At 35.1% G+C, this 23,315-nt stretch overlaps 1 protein-coding gene across 6 annotated transcripts in view; it reads left to right on the top strand.

Moving 5' to 3' along the window:
• The window catches only part of LOC100018630 (phospholipid scramblase 4-like), a 70,918-nt gene that overhangs the window by 26,564 nt on the left and 21,039 nt on the right, over window positions 1-23,315 (top strand). For all 6 annotated transcript variants that reach the window (XM_007502091.3, XM_007502086.3, XM_007502090.3 and 3 more), the window contains 6 exons: window positions 612-639; window positions 3,239-3,334; window positions 7,305-7,543; window positions 13,866-13,908; window positions 19,097-19,323; window positions 20,368-20,529. In XM_007502091.3, coding sequence (XP_007502153.1) covers window positions 633-639; window positions 3,239-3,334; window positions 7,305-7,543; window positions 13,866-13,908; window positions 19,097-19,323; window positions 20,368-20,529 — 774 coding nt within the window. In that variant the 5' untranslated portion in view covers window positions 612-632. The remainder of the gene's footprint in view (window positions 1-611; window positions 640-3,238; window positions 3,335-7,304; window positions 7,544-13,865; window positions 13,909-19,096; window positions 19,324-20,367; window positions 20,530-23,315) is intronic.

Genomic DNA, 23,315 nt, shown 5'->3' on the forward strand with positions numbered 1-23,315 from the left:
ATATAGATGACTGGTGATGCCCAAATTATCTGAGGTATAATATTTTTATAGCCAATATAGACTAATATAAATCCTATATATATATATATAATATTAGAATACATTAATTCATGATATATAAGGATGTACACATACATATATGTATTATGTACATATATAATAAGTACTGTATTAATTCCAATGATCAGTAGTAACCTATGAGAATAGAATATTTCCTGAGATACCTGAGATGTCCCCTGAACTGAAGGGGGAGTATATTCACTGGATGATTTTGGGTAACTTCAAATAAATTTATCCAGGACATTTTATGACTGGTTCAGACCTTTGAACATTAGGAGGATGCTGGCCACTATAGAAACAGTGCTGGAGATATTTAAAATGGCATTCCTATTTGATTACCTGTTTGAAAAATTTAGTGAGTTTGGCCTAGCCCAAAACAGTTTAATGTCACATTCTTGGGATCATTCATTTTCACCCTTCTTAAAAAAAATTCATAGGCATGGGTTTTAATTGGACTTATTGGGGATTATTTTTACAATGAAAGGTAAAAAAAAATTAGTTGTGATTTATTATATGAACCTATAAGAATGTTTTTTGTTTTGTTTTTTCAGAATTGGATATAAGTCCTAGAAATGCAAGGTGAGTCCATGAGAGCTTATGTCCATGAATTGTCAGTTTTGAGTTATGTTTTTGTTCATTTTGCTTAATTATTTTACTTTTTTAAAAGAGAGCTATCATGGAGAATATGTATTTTGGAAATGTTTTATTACATAAGAACAAAACACATCAAACTTAAAGGAAATTGATCATATGTATTTAGCATATTCATATATACATACATTTATTTATTCTTTGATATACATACAAACTGGTTTTAGAACATCCGAATTTTGTGAATTAAATAAAATTGGCATTGATTTCTGTATTTTATTTTAGTATAATTTGTCTTCTAGTCATTTTTTGATACTATCCCCACTGCCTTGCACATAGTAATTGATTTAAAAAATGCTTGTTGTGTTGAATTAGATAAGACACACTCAATTTGTAAAGTTTCCTTTTTAGATGGTTGGCTACTATGAAAATGAGATCAACTCCACCCTACATAGTCTTTATATATTTCGCCACCAGGAATGTAGAAACCCCCCACTTAAGGCTTCATGGAGAGGAGGTCTATGCCCCACGTGTGCTAGCAAGAAACAACTGACTGACCCCTGGGCAGTCCAGAGCCAAATTTTAAGCCACCATTGGTACATGTTAAGGTGGAAGGAAGGCACAGGAAGTGACACAAAGAACTGCCTTTTAAATTTGGTGGCCACTTCCTGTGGACAGCCTTCACCTTGGAACTTGACTGTGAAGGAGCTTGGGTTTGAGATTGCTTTGGACTGAAAACATGGTGAGTGAGAAGGCTGACTCCCTTTCCTTGGCTTTTCTGAAGACACCAGCCTCTGAAGAGGCCCCTCATCTTGGACGAGGGCCTCCTGGCTGGAAGCCTTATTAAATTTAATCCTCTGGGCCCCTCCCTTGCTGAGGCCTATGAAATTCCAGCCCCAGCCTGGTTCAAACCAGGCCGGAACAGCACTCTCTCTCTCTCTCCCTGTCCTCTCCCCTCTCCCTCTCCCTCTCCCTCTCCCTCTCTCTCCCCTCTCCCTCTCCCTCTCCCTCTCCCCTCCCTCCCTCTCTCTCTCCTTCTCTCTCTCTCTCTCTTTCTCCTCTCCCTCTCCCTCTCCCTCTCTTTCTCCCTCTCTCCCTCTCCCTCTCCCTCCCTCTCCCTCTCTTTCTCCCTCTCTCTCTCTCCCTCTCTCTCCCTCTCCCTCTCCCTCTCTCCCTCTCCTTCTCCCTCTCTCTTCCTCTCCCTCTCTTTCTCCCTCTCCCTCTCCCTCTCTCTTCCTCTCCCTCTCTTTCTCCCTCTCCCTCTCCCTCTCCCTTCCTCCTTCTCTCTCTCTCTCTCTCTCTCTCTCTCTCTCTCTCTCTCTCTCTCTCTCTCTCTCTTTCTCTCTCTCTCTCTCTCTCTCTCTCTCATTTTCTTAATTTCTTCTCTCTATTTATAAATAAACTACCATAAAAGCCATTCTGACTTGAGTAATTCATTAGGATTTAGTAATTAAATCCCTGGTGACCAAACTCTCAAATATTTAGGCTAACCATAATTTTTACCCCTTACACTACTAAATTTTTTTTCAGTATTAACAGAGTCTCATGCTGAATGTCTGCTAATGGAGGGATCACAATCTATGTCATAAGAAATACTAATAGCAGCTATTTCCCATCAAAATACTGATGAAAACACATATCCTTGAAATATTAAAGTATTTGTATTAAATATTAAATTAATTAAATTAATATTAAAGTATTAAAGTGTTTCCAGTGATGTAATTAGCAATTTTGGTACCTGGGATAATTCGGTTAAGGAGAATAGGGGAAAACCTTCAGAAGGAAGAATTCTTCCTTTTAGAAGCTTCCTATTTTAATGAAAATTTCTTGTTAGTTAGGCTCTTAGCTCAGTTTATTTCTCTGTTGCTGAAGAATCCAAAGTGATTTGGGTACATTCTAAATTTTGACACTAAATTAAATTACCAATTGATCCATCTTAGTTATAGCTCTGAATGTTCTCTATCTCCTTGGTATTCATTAAACATAACTAACAATTTACCACTATTTGGAAGAGATTAACCTATTTATTGTAAGGCACAAAGACACTTAGCTGGTTGTAATAAATAGCAACTTTCCTATCAGTCTAGCTAAGACACACCTTTGTTGACACAATTCATAGAAAACTCCACATTCTCTTCCTCATTTTGCTTCTTTGGAAGTAGCATTTTAAAAAATATCTAAAATGAGTAATTTATGTTAGATTCTCTCCCATGACACATTTCTTTTGTTTGTTTGTTTTTTTAACCATTACCTTCTGTCTTAGAATTGATACTAAATATTGGTTCCAAGGCAGAAGGGGGGTAAAGGCTTGGAAATTAGGGTTAAATGACTTGCCCAGGGTCACACAACTAGGAAGTATCTGAGGCCAGAATTGAACCCAGAATCCTTCTGTCTCTAGGCTTGGCCCTCTCTTAAATGAGTCATGAATCTCTCCCCCCCCCCCAACACATTTCTCTAAGTTGTTTTTTTTTTAAATCACATTATGCTTTGTATAAACTATTTCTTTCTGTACTTTTTAGGCTAAAAGGTCCATGAATACTTTCAGTAAAGAATAACATCATCTTTTACAATTGTGGTTTTTCTCTAGCCCCCACAGCTCCTACTGCACCTACAGATGATATGGAGAAACCACCCCATCCAGGACCAGAAGACCCTCCTTCCTACCCTTCTCACTATCAACCAGGTATGATCAGTCTTCAGAAAGATAATCTTTTTTCTTTGGCTCAAGTCAAGAATTCATGGTAAAGGTTTTAGAGAGATACATTTTTTCACAACACAGTTGTCATTGTTACTGTATTTATGGCCATGGTAAACAATTGGTTTAGTCCAGGCATAGTATTTGTTAAATGTATATTACCTAAAGAACAATTTTTATTTTTTCTGTAACAAGGACCACTAATTTGACAATAACTATTGGGAAAACCCAGAATCAATGGGAAAAAATGAGAATTGGACCAGTAGCACTATATCACAATATAAAAGGTCACAGCTTTAATATAAAATCAAAACTCTAAAATTAAAAATACAAATAAATCAAAATAATATGCTTTGATCTGCATCCCTACTCCCAACAGTTCTATGTCTAGAGGTTGATGGCATTCTTTGTTGTGAGGTCTTCAGAATTGTACTGGATCATTATGTTACTGAGAGTAGCTAGGTATTTCACAGTTGATCATCATATAGTATTACTGTTATTGTGTACGATGTTCTCTTAGTTTTGTTTATTTCACTCTGCAATCAGTTCATGTAGGTCTCTCCAGTTTTTTCTGAAATTATCCTGCTTACTGTTTCTTATAGCAGAGTAGTATTCCATCACCATTACATACCACAATTTGTTTAGCCATTATCCAGTAGACAAACATCCTCTCAGTTTCTAATTCTCTGATGCCAAAAAAAAGCTGTTATAAGAATATTTGTACAACTGGATCCTTTCCCCTTTAAAAAAACTTTTTGGGATATACTACTGGTTTTGTAGGATCAAGTGGTATGTACAGTTTTATAGCCTTTTGGGCATAGTTCCAAATTGCCCTACAGAATGGTTGGATCATTTCACAACTCCACCAACAATACTTTGGTTTTCTAATTTTGTCACCTACCCCCCAACATTTATTATTTCCCTTTATGGTCACAATGGCAAACCTGATAGGTGTGAGATACCTCAGACTTTTTTTAAATTTGCATTTCTTTAATAAAGAGTGATTTAAAACAGTTTTATATTATTGATAGCTCTGATTTATTCATCTGAAAACTGCTTTTTCATATCCTTTGACCATTTGTCCAGTGGGGAATTACATACAATTCAAAGTTTCTTAACCAGGGATCCTTCAATTAAAAAAAATTGATAATATTTAAATATAATTAGTTTTCTTCATCATCCTGTATATTTTATCTTACATTTTAAAAACATTTAAAAGATCTTATATATTAAAAACGATGGAGTAGAGGTACACCAGAGAATAGAACCAGACATTGTTCAAAGGATTACAATCCTGAAAAAAAGGTAAAGAACCCTTGAATTTGACACTAGAGGCATAAGAGAAATCCTAGAATACTGAATAAACTCTAGGCTTAAGTCGGTAAACTCTAGAGTCTAGATGATTATCTGATCCACTGCAATGTGTTTTGGAAGAAATAATATTTTCACACACCCTTTTCTTTAGGTGGTATTCAGGCAATATTCAACATAACCTGCCTTTTCAGGTTACCTCCAAGTTTTGTGCTCAATTGCTGGTTATATCAAATTATACCTACCCAAGAAAATACTCATTCTAGATCTTTTGCTAGCTATACCCCACTTTCACCTCCACTTTATAGCTTTGTTTCTAAAGAAGAGTAAATTAGTCTAACTCATAGGTCAATATTTCTCTTTGATATGGGGGGGGGGGACTGAACTTGGAGCAGGTAATCTGAGTTTTCATTATTTTTCCAGTACTTTAAAACTATGTGACTAGTCACTTAGTTTCTCAGAGAATCAGTATCTTATATGAAGCAGGGAAAAATAATACCTACAATGACAAATTCATAGGGTTATTGTGTAGGAACATACATTGTAAAATTTATGAGACTACAAATAAATATTATTTGGTACAGGTGACAAAGAAGGAAATTCATGAAAACAGTTGAGATGGCTAGATTAGCAATGAACTAGTGCAGAATGGGACGTTAATTTTTTCTCAATTTTTGAACATACTGTACTTATTTATGGCATCCAGACATTTATATTAATATATAAAGTTTTATAAATATCAGCAGATGGAGCTGCTGCAGCCAGAATTTAATTTTCAAGTTTATTTCACTTTTTTATGAATTTCTGAACTTCATATGTCACATACTTTATTTAAAATTAATCCTATTAACTGCTCATTACTTAGCAGTTTAGCATTAATTGGCATTTATAATTATCAACTGATAAATCCTCTTTAAAATAATAATTTATTTTTTAGAGAAATGTATCTTTGAACTATAACTCTGTCTGCTAAAACAAATCTGTTTTTTGTAAAGATTCCATTATTCCATTAAGAACATGGATTCACTGCCTTGTGAATTTCCAGTTGATTATTTCATGAGAGAAAAATTCACTATGCCTGCCATCTAGTGGCATAAGTTTGTATTTGTCTATGATCCCAAATGTGACATCATCTTTGGGATACATGTTCTCTTTAAAAATCAGTTTTTTTGTCAGTCTCAATTATATTTTTTTTCCCCCTGAAAGATTTAAAATCACACTTAGGAATAAAAAATATTAGGAGCATATTTAAAAGGAATAAATACTAACAATTCATTAATAAAATATTAAAATAGTTGTAGATGATTAGTAAAAAATACTTCACTGAAATTTACTTATGTAAGAAGGAGGAATGGTCTCTCTGGGTTTCATGAATCATGATAGTAACCTATAGTCATCCCTATGGTATAATGGCCTAAGAGTGACCCTAGTTAAGATTGTCAGACTAATTTTGTAAACATAATTCTGTATTATGTGCATACTTCTATATGAATATATAGATATATAATTCAGCTTTCAGTATATTTTTACGGTTTAAAAATCCATTTTCTCACATGGGATATACAGTTATGGGGGGGGGAGTATCCATAGATAAATTATATACTTTTATATTAGCTATATAAAGTATACAAAGCATCAACTCATTGCTCAATCATGAAAAGCAATGATGTCCTTCCTACTTTTTTCAAGAGAATAGGAATTTATTTTTTTGTTAATAGCCAAATAAAACAAGATGGGTGGACTTAATTCTTGACTCCACTCAAATTTTCTGAATCTCAGAACCTAAAGAACAATTTTTTGGGGTGGGGAATATGCTGGAATCTTTTTGTGTATTACATCATAGTTGTTTCCCATTAAAGTAAACTGGCCTTAAATCTCTGTAACAAGAAAGGAGTTAAACAAAACCAACCAATTCAACAATTGTACAAAGAACCACAATTCTGAATTCAAATAAATATTCCTTTTAAGTCTTTGGTATCCTTTAAGTTTTTAGCTATTTATTCCAGATTCATTCATCTTAGTATTTTATATGAAATGTAGATTAAATATAAATGGAAATGTTTGAACTTTTTAAACAATTGAGATATTAAGTAATATTAAATGAAATATATGCACAATGAATTTTTCTCAATTGGAGATTTCATAGAATCTTTGAGCTAAAATAAACCTTAGACCTCTAATCCAGATCTCCTCATTTTTCAGGAAAGAAAATTAAAGTCCAGATTGTGTAAGTGACTTTCCCAAGACCATATAGGCAGTAAATGGCAGAGACAGGGTTTGAAATAAGGTGTTCTTATTCTAAACTCAAAGTGTTTTTCCCCCCTGCTATACCTGTTTCTACAAAGTTCTCTCACAGTTGAGTAGCTCATAGAGAGATATTTGCATATTAGCTCATTCATTAATTTGGTTAACAAACACTAAGCAATTATCATGTGCATAACAGTAGACTAGTCTTTGGAGAGCTGGAAGGATGAATGAGCTATGGTCCTGCCTTAAAGAAGAAAGAAGATGGTCAGTTCCATTTCCAAAACTGTGTGATAGCTTATATCATACTAGGATTCTATAGCATTCTCCATTTTGAAAATTGTATAATGTTCATCTTCAAAATGACTTTGTTTTTTTAAAACTCTTATTTCTTGATATTCAGGACCTCCTGGACCAGTTGGTTATCCTACCACAGGCTATCCTGTCTTTGGCCCTGGCCCTGCAGGCTATGCAGCTCCATATCAGCCTGGTGGCATGCCCATGTATTATCCAAGTGGTGGCCAGCCCATTATGTATCAGCCTGGCTTTAATATGAACCTAAATCCACCTCCTCAGATATCATGGATGCCAGGACCACCTCCACTCCCAAATTGCCCACCTGGTCTGGAGTACCTATCTCAGGTAGGTGAATGTACTTGACCTTTAGTTTATTCATTCTATTGTATATTTATATTCAAATTCTAGACAAAATATGCATTGGTTTTCAATGTTATTGAGATATTTGTCTAAAGTTGATAGAATTTGGTAAAATTTATATAAGCAGTAGGGGACAGGAGGAAGTAAAAACAATTCAATTTCTTTTCTTTCTAAAATTTTGTTTGTAACATTAAAATACCCAACTAACCCCCCCTTTTCTCCTCCTATTGGAGAAGACATTATATACATACATATTTATATACACATATGTACACATAAAATTAATCTTACTTATTTCTATTTATCAGTTGTTTCTCTGTAAGTAGATATATACAAGTCATTCTTCAAAATATATTTCTGTTGCTTTATATAGTGTTCTCTAGGTTCTGTTCATTTCATTCTTCATAATGTCATGTAGGTCTTTTCATGTTTTTCCAAAATTAACCTCCTTGACTTTTCTTATGGCATAGTAGCATTCCATCACAATTATATGCAACAACTTATTTAGCCAATTCCCCATGGATGAATATCCCTTAGTTTCCAGGTTTTTGCCACCACAAAGAAAGCTACTATAAATATTTTAGAATATATGTTGTTTTCCTTTTTCCCTGATCACCTTAGGAACTAAACTTAATAGTGGTATTACCAGATCAAAAGGCATACACAATTTTGTATTTCTTTGAACTTAATGCAAAATTGCTCTCAAATAGTTGGATCAGTTCACAGTTTCACCAATAGTATTAGTGTCTCTATTTTCCCACATCCCCTCCAATATTTGCCATTTTGTCCTTGTATCGTTTTAGCCAATCTGATACATGTGAGATTATATCTCAGAATTATTTTGATTTGCATTTCTCTAATCAATACTTATAGAGCTTTTTTAATATAGTAATATATAGCTTTGATTTCATTATTCAAAAACTGTGTTCATATCTTTTTTATCATTTATCAATTGCTGAATGGCTCATAGACTTTATACTTGATGAAATTCTCTTCATATTTTAGATATGAGACCTCTATCCAAGAAACTGTCTATAAATTTTAACCCCAACTTATTATTTTCCTTCTAATCTTGGCTACATTAGTTTTATGTGATTAAAACCTTTTTAATTTAACATATTCAAAATTATCCATTTCTGTAACACAATATCTTTTCTTATTAATTGTAAACCTTAAAATTTCTTAGACTTATGAATGTTGGAAATTTCCCCATTGGGAAATTTCATACTGGAAAAAATTTCCTTCTGATAGTAAGAACTCTATTGGAATGTGAAACCCCTTGGCATGGGAGGATCCTTCTCCTCCCTACTTAAGACTACTTTAGGACAGAAACCTTTTGCTAAACAATGGAAAGGGTTTTGACCTATGCTTAAGCATAGAACAGGAAGTTCTTTGAGTCATGATTGATTTTAGAATTGATACAATAGAGATACTTGGAATGACAGAACCAGGTCTTGGAACTTCCAATCTCCACCCTACTCAGGGTAACAGGATTTAGGAAGGGCTGCAGCAAAGATCAAGATTTAATTATTTGAGAATATGACCTTCAATAGACATGTGCAAAGCCACAGACCTCTGGGCAGTCCTGGGTTAAACTAGAGCCACCATTGGCACAGGGGAGACATCGACAGTGATTGGTAGATGTGAGAACTGAGGGGAGGGAACTTAGATGGTTTCCTTAAAGATAGCGGGGTCTGAGGACAGAGGGAGGAGAGAGTTTTTTGCTCTGAGAGGTTTTGCTCTGAGGAGGTTTTGCTCTGAGTGAGGTGGTTCTGAAGGAGGACTGAGGAGGTTGCTCTGTTGGAGGACCAGGAGAGAAGGCTGGCTCTGAAGGAGGAGAATTCTCTGGAAACATTTCTTGAAAGGAGGCTCTCTTGAAGGTGGAGCCTGAGGTTGGCATGAGAAGCCTTACCTAGAGAGATCTTGGGTGAGTGATAAAACCAACTGACTGATTTATTCATTCTTATTCCTTTCTTACTTTCTCTCTTTTTCTATTGATTAATCAGTGTATTATAAATTAAATTTCTCTATAAAACCCAGTTGGCTTGGGCATATTCATAAATTGGGAATATATTCCCTGGCGACCATCTTATATTTATATAAAACCAAGACACAGTAGAAAACATATTTCAGTGGTCATAATTGATATATATCTTTCCCTTGCTCCCAAACATTTTAATTATCACAGTTTATGGCTCCCACTCTCTTATTTACAACTATTTAACACTCAAAACTATTTTAAATCTAACATAATGCATAAATTCTTTAATTCATAAATCATATAGGTAGTATTTCCTGTTCTAATTTGCTTATGATATCTCCTTTTATGCATAGGCATTTTTCCATTTTGATCTTACACTGATTGGTAAATGCCTTAAGATTGATCTATTCTTAGTTTCTGTCAGACCACTTTTCAGTTTAACCAACAATTTTTACCAAATAGTGAATTCTTATTCTGAAAACTTGGATCTTTACTTTTGTCAAACACTGTTACTATAATATTTTTACAACTCTTTCTTGTATGACTGTTCTACCCTTCTTTTTCTTGCCCAGTACCAGATAGTTTGATAATTACTGATTTATAATATAGTTCAAAGTCTTGTATTTCTTGACTTCTTTCCTTTATGTTATTTTTGTTAATTCTTTCAATATTTTTGGCCTTTTATTTTTCCAAATGAAATCTGTTATATTTATTCCTAGTTAAATGCAATATTTTTGGTATTTTAATTGGGATGGCATTGCATGAGATTAGTTTACAGAGGACTGTCATTTAATAATATTGGTCCTGCTCACCCATGAATAATTCATATTTCTTCATTTATTTAAATCTGAATTTTTTGTATTAAAAGCATTTTTATAATGTTGTTCATATATTTTGGCTGATTATTCCCCATACCAAGGATGCTCTCATTATTTACCTTTGCCTCTGGACTTCCTTCAAGACTCAGTTCAAATCCCACCTACTATAGGAAAGAATTCTTGGTTTCCCTTCTTCCATCTTCCCCCATGTCTTCCCTCCAAGATTTACACCTGTACATATTGCATATATACAGAGTTGTTTTTCATGCTGTCTCCCTCATTGAAATCAGAGCTATTATTTGAGAGTTGACTCAATATTTTTTGCCTTTTTTGTATCCCCTTGGTTTAGCACAGTCCCTGGGTATTCTATGCCCTTAATAAATTCTTAACTCACTGATGACTCTCAATGTTTCTGGATTAAAAGATTAATAAGGAGAGACAGTCCCAGGAAGAGAAGACTAAATGGATAGAGTGTTGGATTTGGAGTTAAGAAGACCTGAGTTTGAATTCTTCTTTGAACATTTAACAAACTGAAAACACCCTGAGCATATCATCTAAATTCTCTTATCTTCAGTTTTCTCATCTGGAAAATAAGAACTCCTACCTCACATGGGGTGTTTTAAAGATCAAATGACATAACATGCATTAATTGCTTTGTAAACAGAATTCACACAAATGTTATTGTTCTTGTTGTTACTACTACTGCTGGTGTTTGAAACATGTTGAGTTTGAAGTGACCAAAGAATAGCCAAGTGGAGAGGTTAGATGGACTTAATATCTAGAGTGTGAATCAGGGTGAGGGATGAAGATCAGGCAGACAACAGCAAAGTTGAAACCAGAACCAAGGGAGTGGGACATTAGAGACAGAGAAGGAAAGGCATGAAAGTGGAGATTTGGGGGGTGTCCACATTGGGCAGGAGGAGAAAAGGATATCTTCAATAATGAAGACAGGTGTTTTTACATTTGCTACACTTAACAATATTAATTTAGACAACATATACACATTGTGTAATTACTATAGGCAAGATTTTATGATCTAGGTTTTGTAGGTGATGACAAAGGTTGTGTGTGTGTGTGTGTGTGTGTAAATTAATCACTTCTCTCAGTCTCTCAGTGACCTTTTTATGCATGAAAATCTCACTTGGGAGGGAGAATGTGCTTAAATATTTACACATGCTGGGGTTGGTGACAGGACTACTACTAGAATAAAACTGAAACAGGAAAAAAAATTGCCATTGCATTTCTTCATCCTTCCTTTTAAAATTTTTCTTCCTTCCTTCTTTCTTTTTCTTCCTTCCTTCCTTTATTCTTTCTTTCTTTCTTTCTTTTTCTTCCCTCCTTTCTTTCTTCCTTTCTTCTTCCTTCCTTCCTTTCTTTCTTTCCTTCCTTCTTTCTTTCTTTCTCTTTCTTTCTTTCTTTCTTTCTTTCTTTCTTTCTTTCTTTCTTTCTTTCTTTCTTTCTTTCTTTCTTTCTTTCTTTCTTTCTTTCTTTCTTTCTTTCTTTCTTTCTTTCTTTCTTTCTTTCTTTCTCTCTTTCTCTCTTTCTCTCTTTCTTTCTCTCTTTCTTCCTTTCTTTTTCTTCCCTCCTTTCTTTCTTCCTTTCTTCTTCCTTCCTTCCTTCCTTTCTTTCTTTCCTTCCTTCTTTCTTTCTTTCTCTTTCTTTCTTTCTTTCTTTCTTTCTTTCTTTCTTTCTTTCTTTCTTTCTTTCTTTCTTTCTTTCTTTCTTTCTTTCTTTCTTTCTTTCTTTCTTTCTTTCTTTCTTTCTTTCTTTCTTTCTTTCTCTCTTTCTTTCTTTCTTTCTTTCTTTCTTTCTTTCTCTCTTTCTTTCTTTCTCTCTTTCTCTCTTTCTTTCTCTCTTTCTTCCTTTCTTTCTTTCTCTCTCTTTCTCTCTTCCTTCCTTCCTTCCTTCCTTCCTTCTTTCCTTCCTTCCTTCCTTCCTTCCTTCCTTCCTTCCTTCCTTCCTTCCTTCCTTCCTTCCTTCCTTCCTTCCTTCCTTCCTTCCTTCCTTCCTTCCTTCCTTCCTTCCTTCCTTCCTTCCTTCCTTCCTTCCTTCCTTCCTTCCTTCCTCTCTCTCTCTCTCTCTCTCTCTCTCTCTCTCTCTCTCTCTCTCTCTCTCTCTCTCTCTTTCTTTCTTTCTCACATTTGGACATCTCTGTCAACTACCTCTTTTTTCCCCCTCTTTCCCTATAAAAACCTGACCTCAAGAAAGAATCTAGTATTCTGGTATCAATCATTTATATCTTATTGTAAATTTAAAGTGTTGTATTACCTCTCCTCAATGGATTCACATTTTAATATTTTATTCCTGTCTTGAAAGAAAATATTATTTCTCTTAGGGTCACATATATAATTGCTGTGTCTATAAGACAGAGAGACAGAGATAGACAAAAAGATAAAGAGCAAAAGAAAATTCTTGCATTCATGGTTTTTGCTAGCCCCCTAGTAGTAGTAATAGTCTCTCGGTAACTGAGGATGATGATTGTCTTTGTGTGTTTTTGTGCTAGCCCCCTCCTGACTGTATAAATGTGTACAAGCTGAATTATATGGAATTTTCCCCCTAAAAATCAGTCATGTAAATAAGCATAAAAATCATGCTAATGATATTTTGGGGGAGAAGTTGATTTGTTATTATTTAATCACTAATGTCCTTGACTTCTTTGATATTCAGGTTAAGGTATTTCAGTCAACCCATGTAAAACATCAAACCAAGTCACAGACTTTAATGATCCTACACAAAGCAATTCTCTGGACATGCTCATAGAAAAAGGAAATAGAACCTATATCCTCTACCCCAATCACACCTGGGTCCTCACTTTGGTTTGGAACGGGGGGAAATAAAACTTCTCAAAGAGATTTTGTCTTTCAAAAGATTTATATAATAACTTAATATGTGAAATCCAATGAGTAGCAGCTAATTAACTACTGATGTTCTCCAAATATTAGGGAGCTGGGAACCTTCCTCTGGTTGTGCTAATCTAGGGTAAATAAATTATATTGTCTTGGAATATTCTTTTTTGTTAAAAGGTGAGATGCATTTAAATAAAAATGATGATAGGTTTCTTTGAGTTTGGGTTTGTTTTCATGGATATTCATTACTTAATCTATGTATCTCTATTTTCCTTTGCATAAAAGGTTATTTTTTTTTTGCCTAATTGGCCTAAATAAATTTAATTTTAGTTTGAATTTTATTTTTAATTCCATTTTATTAATCTTTAATAGCACTTTGTTTATACACTTTCCAAAGGACTCATGATAAAAATATAAGCCAACTCCAGAGAAAGAACTAAAGGAATTTGAATGCATATCAAAGAATACTGTTTTCACCTTATTTTATTTCCATGTTTTTTGGAGGGAGTCTATGTTTTCTTTCACAATATGACACAACTTAGAAATAGGTTACATGATTGCACATGTATAGTCTAAATAAAATTTAAAAAAAGAACATTACAAGTATTTTTACATGTAATTTGAAAAAATAATATAACATACACTTTGTTTTATCCCAACAGCTAGACAAAGTTATGGTTCATCAGCAGGTTAACATTCTGGAAAGTAAGTATATTCTGCCCATCAGTCAACAATTGGAAGGGGTAGGAATAAACATATAGTACTTACCATGTGCCAGATACTGTGCCAAGGGCTTCACAGATACTAAGCATTTATTAAGTACTTACTATATGCTAGGCACTCACTGTTCAAAACTTTGGGAATACAAAGATGAGGGAAAAACAGCTCTTATCTTCAAGGGGTGTACATTCTAATGGAGAGGCATCAAGTAAATAATGAGCTAGACATAAGATATATACAGAATAGATGGAAAATAAATTCAGAGAGAAAAGAACTAACAGTGAAAGGGACTGGGGAGGACCTCCTGGGAAGGTGGGATTTGAAAAGAGTCTGGAAGTCAGAAAAACTAAAAGGCCGAGGTGGGAAAACAGAATATTCCAGGCATAGAGGCAGCTATAGGACACTGAGCCTAGATTCAGGAAGAAATGAGCTCAGATCCAGTCATTTCACTGTTTCACTCTGGGTAAATCACTTAAAAACCTCTGTTCGCCTCAGTTTCCTCAACTATAAAATCAACATAATAAGAGCACCTACTTCCCAGGGTTGTTGTGGGACAAAATGAGATATTTGTAAATTGCTTAAGACTATCCCTGGTATATAGTGCTATCTCTGAGGACTGTATATTAATTCATAATTATTAGTAAAGAAGAGAGAGACAGAGAGACAGAGACAGAGGGACAGAGAGAGAAAGATCATATTATCATCTGGCCATGCCTATTTACTCACCATTTTAAACACTGCATCCACTCAACCACACACAACTTTTCTGTTCCAAGCAGCTGTACTAAGCCAGTGCACACTAAGAATTAAATGTCCCAGAGAAGGTTAAGGGAGACACAAGTACCCATCAAGAAAAAGAGGGTATTTCCTGTCTCCCCTTTCTTATAAAGCCAGTTTTTGTCACCCCTCCTAGGATTCTCTGTTTGGACATGCTTAACTTCAGTCTGGTTCTGTGTCCTGATTTCTTGCCATGCCACCCATTCACAGGAACTTCTGCCAGTCCCTTCTGTCCATCAGGATGCCAGGACAGGTAGCCATGCAGTTCTTAGTCAAGAAATTGGGGCTAATATGAAACAAAAATAGTTTTTCAAATGGAATAAGAGGGTACAATTTATATTAAATCCATACAATAGTAAGCACTATATAAATGTTAACTGTTATATCTCTTCTCATTATGGAGATAGGATTTGGAGGAAGTGTTGAAGGATTTGAATAGAGGGCATTATAGTGGAATCACATTCCTGAAGGAGAGAAAGGTACCAAAAAAACTGGAAAGGCAGGGAGGGGGTCAGTTTATAAAGAGCACCAATGACCAAAGAGATAATAAAAAGGGTTGTACAAAAATGTTCATAGTCTCACTCTTTGTGGTGGCAAAAATTGGAAAATGTGGGGATGCCCATCAATTGGGGAATGGCTGAACAAGTTGTGGTATCTGATGGTGATGGAATACTATTGCGCTGAAAAGAATGATGAACTGCTTGATTTCTATGTGAAATGGAAAGACCTCCATGAACTAATGCAGAGCAAAATGAGCAAAACCAAGAGAACATTGTACACAGAAAGTAAAATATTGTGGAATGATCCAACATAATGGACTTTGCTACTAGTAGTAAGCAATGATCCAAGACAATCCTGAGGGACTTATAAGAAAGAATTCTATTCACATTGAGAGAAAGAATTGTGGGAGTGGTTTTGGTTTTAAAAGATTACTCTATTACAAAAATAAATAATATGGAAATAGATATCAAGTGATAACACTTGTATAACTCAGTGGAATTACTTGTCAGCTCCACAGGGGGAAGGGAAGAGGCGAAAGAAAGAAAATGAATCATGTAAATCATGGAAAAATATTTTAAAAGAAAACACTAGAGAAATAAATAAAGAGCATCAACAGAGGACTTTCTGTTTGATCCTGTTTATAATGGTGGCTACAAAACTGAGCAGAGTGAATAACATAGTCTGACCTATACTTGGGAAATAAAAAAGAAGAAAAATTATGTTGGCATCTGAATGAAAGCTAAATTGGAATGAGAAGAGACTTGGGGCACAGAGAACAGTGGGGAGGGGTACTGTAATAGAAACAGTGAGAGTCTGAAGTACAATTGTGGCTCTGTGAATGGATAGAAGACATATGTGAGAGATGATATGCTAGGCAGAAACAGTGAGATTCAGAGAGTTATATATAGTATGTATGAGAATGGGAGGTCAAGGATGACCTTGACATTGCGAACCTGGGTGCCTGGGAAAATGGTGGTACAGTTATAGAAAAGTTTGAAAGAGGGAGAGTTTTGGAGGAAAATCAATTCTATTTTTGGATATATTGAGTTTGAGATACCTACGAGATGTCCACTTTAAGATATGCAAGAAGCATTTAGTGATTTGTGACTGTAACTTAGCCAAAAGATTAATATTGGATATGTGGGTCTTACAATTGTCTGTATAAAGATTATAATTGGACCCATGGGAGCTGATGATATCACCAAGTTACGAGGGAGAGAATAAAGGGCCTATAACTTGACAGATACCTATAGTTAATAAGAATTGCATTGATGAAGAAGCAAACAAACCAAAAGACTGACAAGGAGTGGTCAGATCACTAGGAAACATACCAAGAGAAATCAGTTAGGAAAACCAAGAAAGGAGAATATCCAGTGGTGTTCAATAATGTCAAAGACATTATTGTCAAGAAGGAGCAGGACTGAGAAAAGTCCTGTAGATTTGGCAATTAATAGATCATTGATTGCTTTGGAGAGAGTCATATCAGTTCAGTTATGAGGTTGGAAGCCAGTTTTCAGGGGTCTTAGAAGAAAGTGACAAGAAAACAATAGGAAATACCTAATGTAAATGGCTTTCTGAAAGCATTAAGCCATGGAAAGGAAAAGAAATATGGGGCCATAGCTAGCTAGGTTGGTGAAATCAAGCAAAAGGTTTTGTTTTGTTATTTTGTTTTTATTTTTTATTTTGTTTTGGTGTTTTTGTAGGCAGGAGGGAAAAGGTGGGAGGAGATGATGTCATGGAGTATTGACCGTGACAAGAAGGGCTACCACTTCATTCAAGATGAGAGTGAAGGAAGACAGAGTGGTGGAAGATGTTTGAATGATAAAAGATGAATAGGAAAGAAGGAGAAGCTCTTGATGAGTAATCTCAATTCATGTTTAACAGGTAGAATTTGATTATATTCTTAGTTCTGATCTTATTGATATTTGTAAATGTCTTTGGGAAAAATAACTTTTATTTACAATGTCATGCCTCTTTTAAAAATGAGGGAATTAAATTTTTCATTATTATTAGTGGTTAATAAAATATAGAATTCTAGAAAGCTATAAAGGATGAATGAAGTGAACAGGTTATTTTTTGAGGTTCTACACTTGCAGTTTCCTGTGATTTCATGGACTTAAGTGTCATTTAATTCAACCTTCTTACCTTACAGTTGAGGAAACTAAGGTCCAAGGAGGCAAAGGTACTTGTAGGTCATGCAGTTAATTATCAGAAGCAAGAGCTAGGACAAGAATTCTCCTAATTTCAGACCAGAGCTTTTGTTATAATAAAAATGGAATTAGCATCACAAGCATAATAGGAATAGCTAAGAAAGCTAGTCTAGAACAGTTCTTAATAGAAGTATTCTTTTCCTCATAATTGATCTTTCTGATCATTACTTTGATCCCTAACTGAGAACATTTTCCTTTTTTAAATTAAATAATCTTCTCTCAGTAACAGTTTATGATCACTAAAAAATGGAGCATAGCCTGGTAAAATCTTTTTTTTAATTGGTTCAGAAATAATTTTTTATTCTAGATGACAATCAGTTCTTCCCTGAGACATTTAAAATATTATTAATTAAAGATTGGATCTGGAATATAAAGAAATTCTACCTGCTAAACAAAAATTGAGACTATTTGCCAAGAAAGAGTTCCCATTCCCTGCTTCCTCCCCAATATTAATTTTACATCATTATTCAGACATCTTCCATCACTATCTTCTCCCTTACTCTGGTTTTGAATGAAGAAGTACACCTTTAGTTGCTCAGGGTAACATTTAGAGATGCAACCTGAAGCTTCCAGAAAAAAAAATGCTTTTAAATGTCTACTACATGGAACAAATATGATCTTGTATTATATGGCTGCTAAACTTTTTAAATAATAGTCTGAATGGTGCAGTAGACAGAATTGGCCTTAGATTCAGTAAGACTTAGGTTCAAGTCCTGCCTTTGCCATATACTGGCTGTGTGTTCCTAGACAAATCATTTGATCTCTCATTGCTCCAAGAAACTCTTGAAAACTGTAAATTACAGATGAACAGTTCATCTGTGATCCCTGATCGCCACTGGTTGAACCTGTCCACCAGGATTTATCTATACCAATAAGCACTAGACTGTTAGATCCCATCACCCAGCACTATAAAGAAGTTTCTTAGAAATGCTTTTCCTTTTCAGAAAACTTCAGTTATATGATAAGAAATGCACAAGTATAATGTCTTAGTTTTTTAAAATGTTTGTCGGGCAGCTGGGTAGCTCAGTGGATTGAGAACCAGGCCTAGAGACTGGAGGTCCTAGGTTGAAATCTGGCCTCAGACACTTCCCAGCTGTGTGACCCTGGGCAAGTCACTTGACCCCCACTGCCTAGCCCTTACCACTCTTCTGCCTTGGAGCCAATACACAGTATTGACTCTAAGACGGAAGGTAAGGGTTTAAAAAAAATGTTTGTCATCAATTTAATAATCACAAACAAACACAAACATTCAGACTCACAAAGAATAAAAAAGATTTTTGAATGTCACTTAACTTGCATTGTTATATGTCATCTGCTCTTGAAAGTATTTATAAAAATTAACAATCTAGTAAAACAATTGTCTAAAATATTACATCCATTTCAAATGTGATAATAGAAAATTTAAACATGCCAAAGAAACAAATTCATTTTATTGTTTTCCAAAGTTGTGATGTTATTGGCAAAAGAGGCTCCTGGTGAAGCTTCTCTACCAATGGACTGTCTATAAGTTGTAGATTTTGAGACTTGCTTTTGACCCCAAGGATTCAAATGATTTGCCCAAGTTCATATAGCTAATTTGTATCAGAGAGCTCAAACCCAGTCTTCCTGACTCTGACAGCTCTCTAGTCTCTTTATTTATTTTGAATCTAATTAATCTTAATTAAATTTCTTGTTTTATTTTCCAGTGATGACACACTTTGAAACTAATAACAGATATGAAGTAAAAAACAGCACGGGTCAGATGATATACATGGTGATTGAAGACACTGATGACGTTACCAGGAATGCGTATCATTCATTGCGTCCCTTTGTGCTTCGGGTCACTGACTGCATGGGTCGAGAAATCATGAGAATGCAGAGGCCTTTTAGGTGTACCTGTTGCTGTTTTTGTTGCTCTTGTGCCATGCAAGAGGTTAGTGCTGCAGTTCTTATGCCATTTCTTCATGTTTGATGATATGGTCTTGGGAAACTAAATTCTCACCCTTACAGAAAATCAGAGAGAAATTTCTCTTATGTGTTTCTGCCCTCTGGACATTAGTCAATAGGTTGAAGATTCACACTGTGTCAACTACTTGTTATCACTAACATTAATATCAATAACATTTCCTCCCTGAATGGTGTTATTTGGGTATCAAGATGAGAGCAGCCTAATGGACTCAGTCTCATGCCTAAAAGAGAAATAAAGATACTAGGCAAAGTGTTGTCTCACTGTCACAGTAAGTTGGTCAGTGGTTACCTCCCTCTAATTATTCTTTTTTAAAGAGTCGATCTTTCTGTCTCACCCACTGTATAAGTACTTGGACTACTCATGAACCTGGCCCTAACAATGAGTGGCACAGAATATTTGACCTACACCATTTTGGACTTAAGTTAGTTTACCATTTTTTTTAGTCGCCTACTCCTGGGAGTTTCCCCTAAGTACAAAAATTCCTTGAGTAAAGACCTTAACTTTTTTCCCTTTCATGGAGGATGGTCTCTGTTTATCCCCCCAAAATGTACTACACAGATTTATGAATCGAAAGATGATAGGAGAAAATTGATTAGAATTACTCAGAAAATGGTACCTAATAAAATTTAATTTATTCTACAAAGCATGGCATCTTTGAAATGTTCTGTTATAATCTTCTGTGACCATGTTTGCCTAAAACTATATGGTTCAAGAATATTTCTGTTTGTTATTTTTTGCCACTTAATCCCATCATTTCTTTTCTTGTCTTTCTTTTCTTTCTTTCTTTCTTTCTTTCTTTCTTTCTTTCTTTCTTTCTTTCTTTCTTTCTTTCTTTCTTTCTTTCTTTCTTTCTTTCTTTCTTTCTTTCTTTCTTTCTTTCTTTCTTTCTTTCTTTCTTTCTTTCTTTCTTTCTTTTTCTTTCTTTCTTTCTTTCTTTCTTTTCTTTTCTTTTCTTTTCTTTTCTTTTTCTTTTCTTTTCTTTTCTTTTCTTTTTTTTTTTTTTTGTAGCTTGAGGTTCAGTCTCCTCCTGGTGTATCTCTTGGCTATATAAGACAACATTGGGGATGCTGCAAGGCAAATTTCAGCATTGAAAATGAGAAGAAAGAACATGTGATGAATATGAATGGTCCATGTTCACCTTGTGCCTGTGGCTCAGATGTTGTTTACCGGGTAAGAGGTGTAGGCAAGAATGAAACTTCTTAGAATGAATGAACAAAAGAATAAATTTTAAAAATTATTAAGTGATTATTATATACAGAGCACTATGGTAGGTACTCTGCATACAAACATAAGCCATACAAATATTTCCTATGTTTTAGGCACTTACACTAATAAGGAAAAAAAAACATAAAGAGAACAAGGATCAAAAACCTCATGAACATGGTGGCATAGTTTATTTATTTACTTTTTTAGAATTGAAAAGAGTTTTATTTAATTAATTGATTTAGAATATTTTTCCATGGCTACATGATTCATGTTCATTTCCTCCCCTCCTCGCCCTGACCCATAGCCAACCAGTAATTCCACTGGGTTTTACATGTGTCATTGATCAGAACCTATTTCCATATTATTAATATTTGCACTAGGGTGATCGCTTAGAGTACACATCCCCAGTCATATCCCCATCAACCCATATGATCAAGGAAATTTTTTTCTTCTGTTTTTCTACTCCTGCAGTTCTTCCTCTGAATGTGGATAGTGTTCTTTCTCATAGATCCCTCAGAATTGTCCTGGATCACTGCATTTCTGCTAGCAAAAAAGTCCATTACACTCAATTGTACCACAGTGTATCAATCTCTGTGTACAATGTTCTCCTGGTTCTACCCCTTTTTGCTCTGCATCACTTCCTGGAGGTCATTCCAGTTCCCATGGAATTCTTCCAGTTTATTATTCCTTTGAGCACAATAGTATTCCATCACCAACAGATACCATAATTTATTCAGCCATTCCCCAATCTAAGGGCATTCCCTCATTTTCCATTTTTTTTGTGGTGGCATAGTTTAGAAATAGCCCACACAGTGGGCTATTTTATAGGTTAGATATGGCAAAAATGCACCTATCAAAGCTCAGAGTCCTAGACTTGGAGCTTTAAGTTTTCATATAAGGAGGAGGAAGACCATGGTATAGGAGTACTGTTGGGAAATAGCTAGGAAGAGGCAGGTAGGGTGTATCTCCAGGCAAAATAATCTTAAAGCTCTCCAATTAGAATTCAGAGTTCCACAGACAAAGTTCATAATCTAGCAATATGGAAAAGACCAGAATACTAAAAGTATGGTTTAGAAATAGCCAGGAAGAAGAGAGTAGGGTCTGTTTCATTTCTATCTTTGTATTCCCAGCAACTACCCCAGTATTTTGAACCTTAGAAGTGTTTAGTAAATGTTTACTGAATTGAATATTGCCAGTATCCATCTCTTAACAGGTTGTAAATCCAGGAATGAATAACTTGAAAATGTATACAAGATGAAGGGAATGTGTTGTTGTTCAGTTATTTCTAGTGTGCTTGACTCTTTATAACTCCATTTAGGGTTTTCTTGGCAAAAGTTAGTGGTATGCCATCTCCTTCTATAAATCATTTAACAAATGAAGAAACTGAGGCAAACAGTATTAAGTGACTTGCCCATGGACATATAGCTAATAATCATCTAAAACTGGATTTGAACTTGTGTCTTCTTGACTCTAGGACTGGCACCCTATCCACTCTGCCATTTATGAGTTTTGAGAGCTGTCCAGCAGTCTCTGGAAGCAGAAGGATTTTTCAGATTAGCTATGGCGACTTATACAAAAAATGAGGAGTGGGAGACAGCTTGGATGTTTCAGACCTGTTGCTCAGGCCTGGCAAGAAGCTGCTCCACTTGGCACAGGGTCTGTCTTTATTTTTATACCTCAGTGGTTACATATTTCTATGGCACACAGTCATTTTTCAATCTACCTGATTTCTTACAGGTAATTGGATGTGTCAAACATTAACTCTTAACAAATCGTTTAATTAACATTCTATGATCATCTTGCATACCAACTTGCTACAACAGAACAAAGCTTGCTAGAGATAAATGACATAGGCAGGGTACCCAGGGAGTCAGTTCCCACTGACCTGTTAGATGACTCACTGAGAGAATCATTGTTGCTTTTAATCAGTTTTCATAATCAATCAGAATTACTTAGGAGATAAGTAACAAAACTATTTGCTGCTAGGTGCAGGGTTAAAGGGCAAATTTAGTACAACCCAGATTCAGGTATTTTTCTAATTTCCAGGTTTCATTTTTCTGTGTTACTTAGAAATGTTGCTGGGCTTCAATAAACAAAACAAGTCAGTAGAGTGTGATGTACCAGGCTGTACCTAAAGGGTGATTGATATGCCTGTAGAGTAGTTTGTAATGGAGATGGAGAACCTGAATGTGATCCTGCTAAAGGCTTAAGTCTAAGAGACAGAGAGAAACAAAGGGGGTAGTGGATATACAAAATTCTTTAGGTCTTAATTCTGTGGATAAGACCTTTGGGATGGTATTCTGGGGGGATTAAACATCGAATATATGTATTAATTCTGTAAATATTTTGCTCTTGTATTATTTCTCCTGAAACTAGGGAGAGAACAATCATTATAACAATTTCATTAGTAAGGGAAGTTAGTGGGAGAAGTCACATATAGGGGGGTTGGGTGGGTGTCTCCATCTTTCCAGAAGGTCACTTTACAACTCTTGTTTCCACATGTGACCATGTCAGACAGCATGGGTTTGAAGGCCCCCAGCACCAGCCCAGTTAAAGGGAATGGAATTCATAAATATGACAACATGATAATGATTGTAAGCATTACTTTACTGTTTAGTGGACTATTAGTGCAGTCATAGGGAAAAAAAACCCCACAATTCCTATATTAGTTAAAATATGTGTATATGTGTGAGTTGAGGGGTTGGAGTGTATGTCTTGGTTTCTATCCCAAATGTGAGATTACTCTTTTT

The sequence above is a fragment of the Monodelphis domestica genome, chromosome 8 (genome assembly GCF_027887165.1).
Source record: "Monodelphis domestica isolate mMonDom1 chromosome 8, mMonDom1.pri, whole genome shotgun sequence".
NCBI lineage: Eukaryota > Metazoa > Chordata > Mammalia > Didelphimorphia > Didelphidae > Monodelphis > Monodelphis domestica.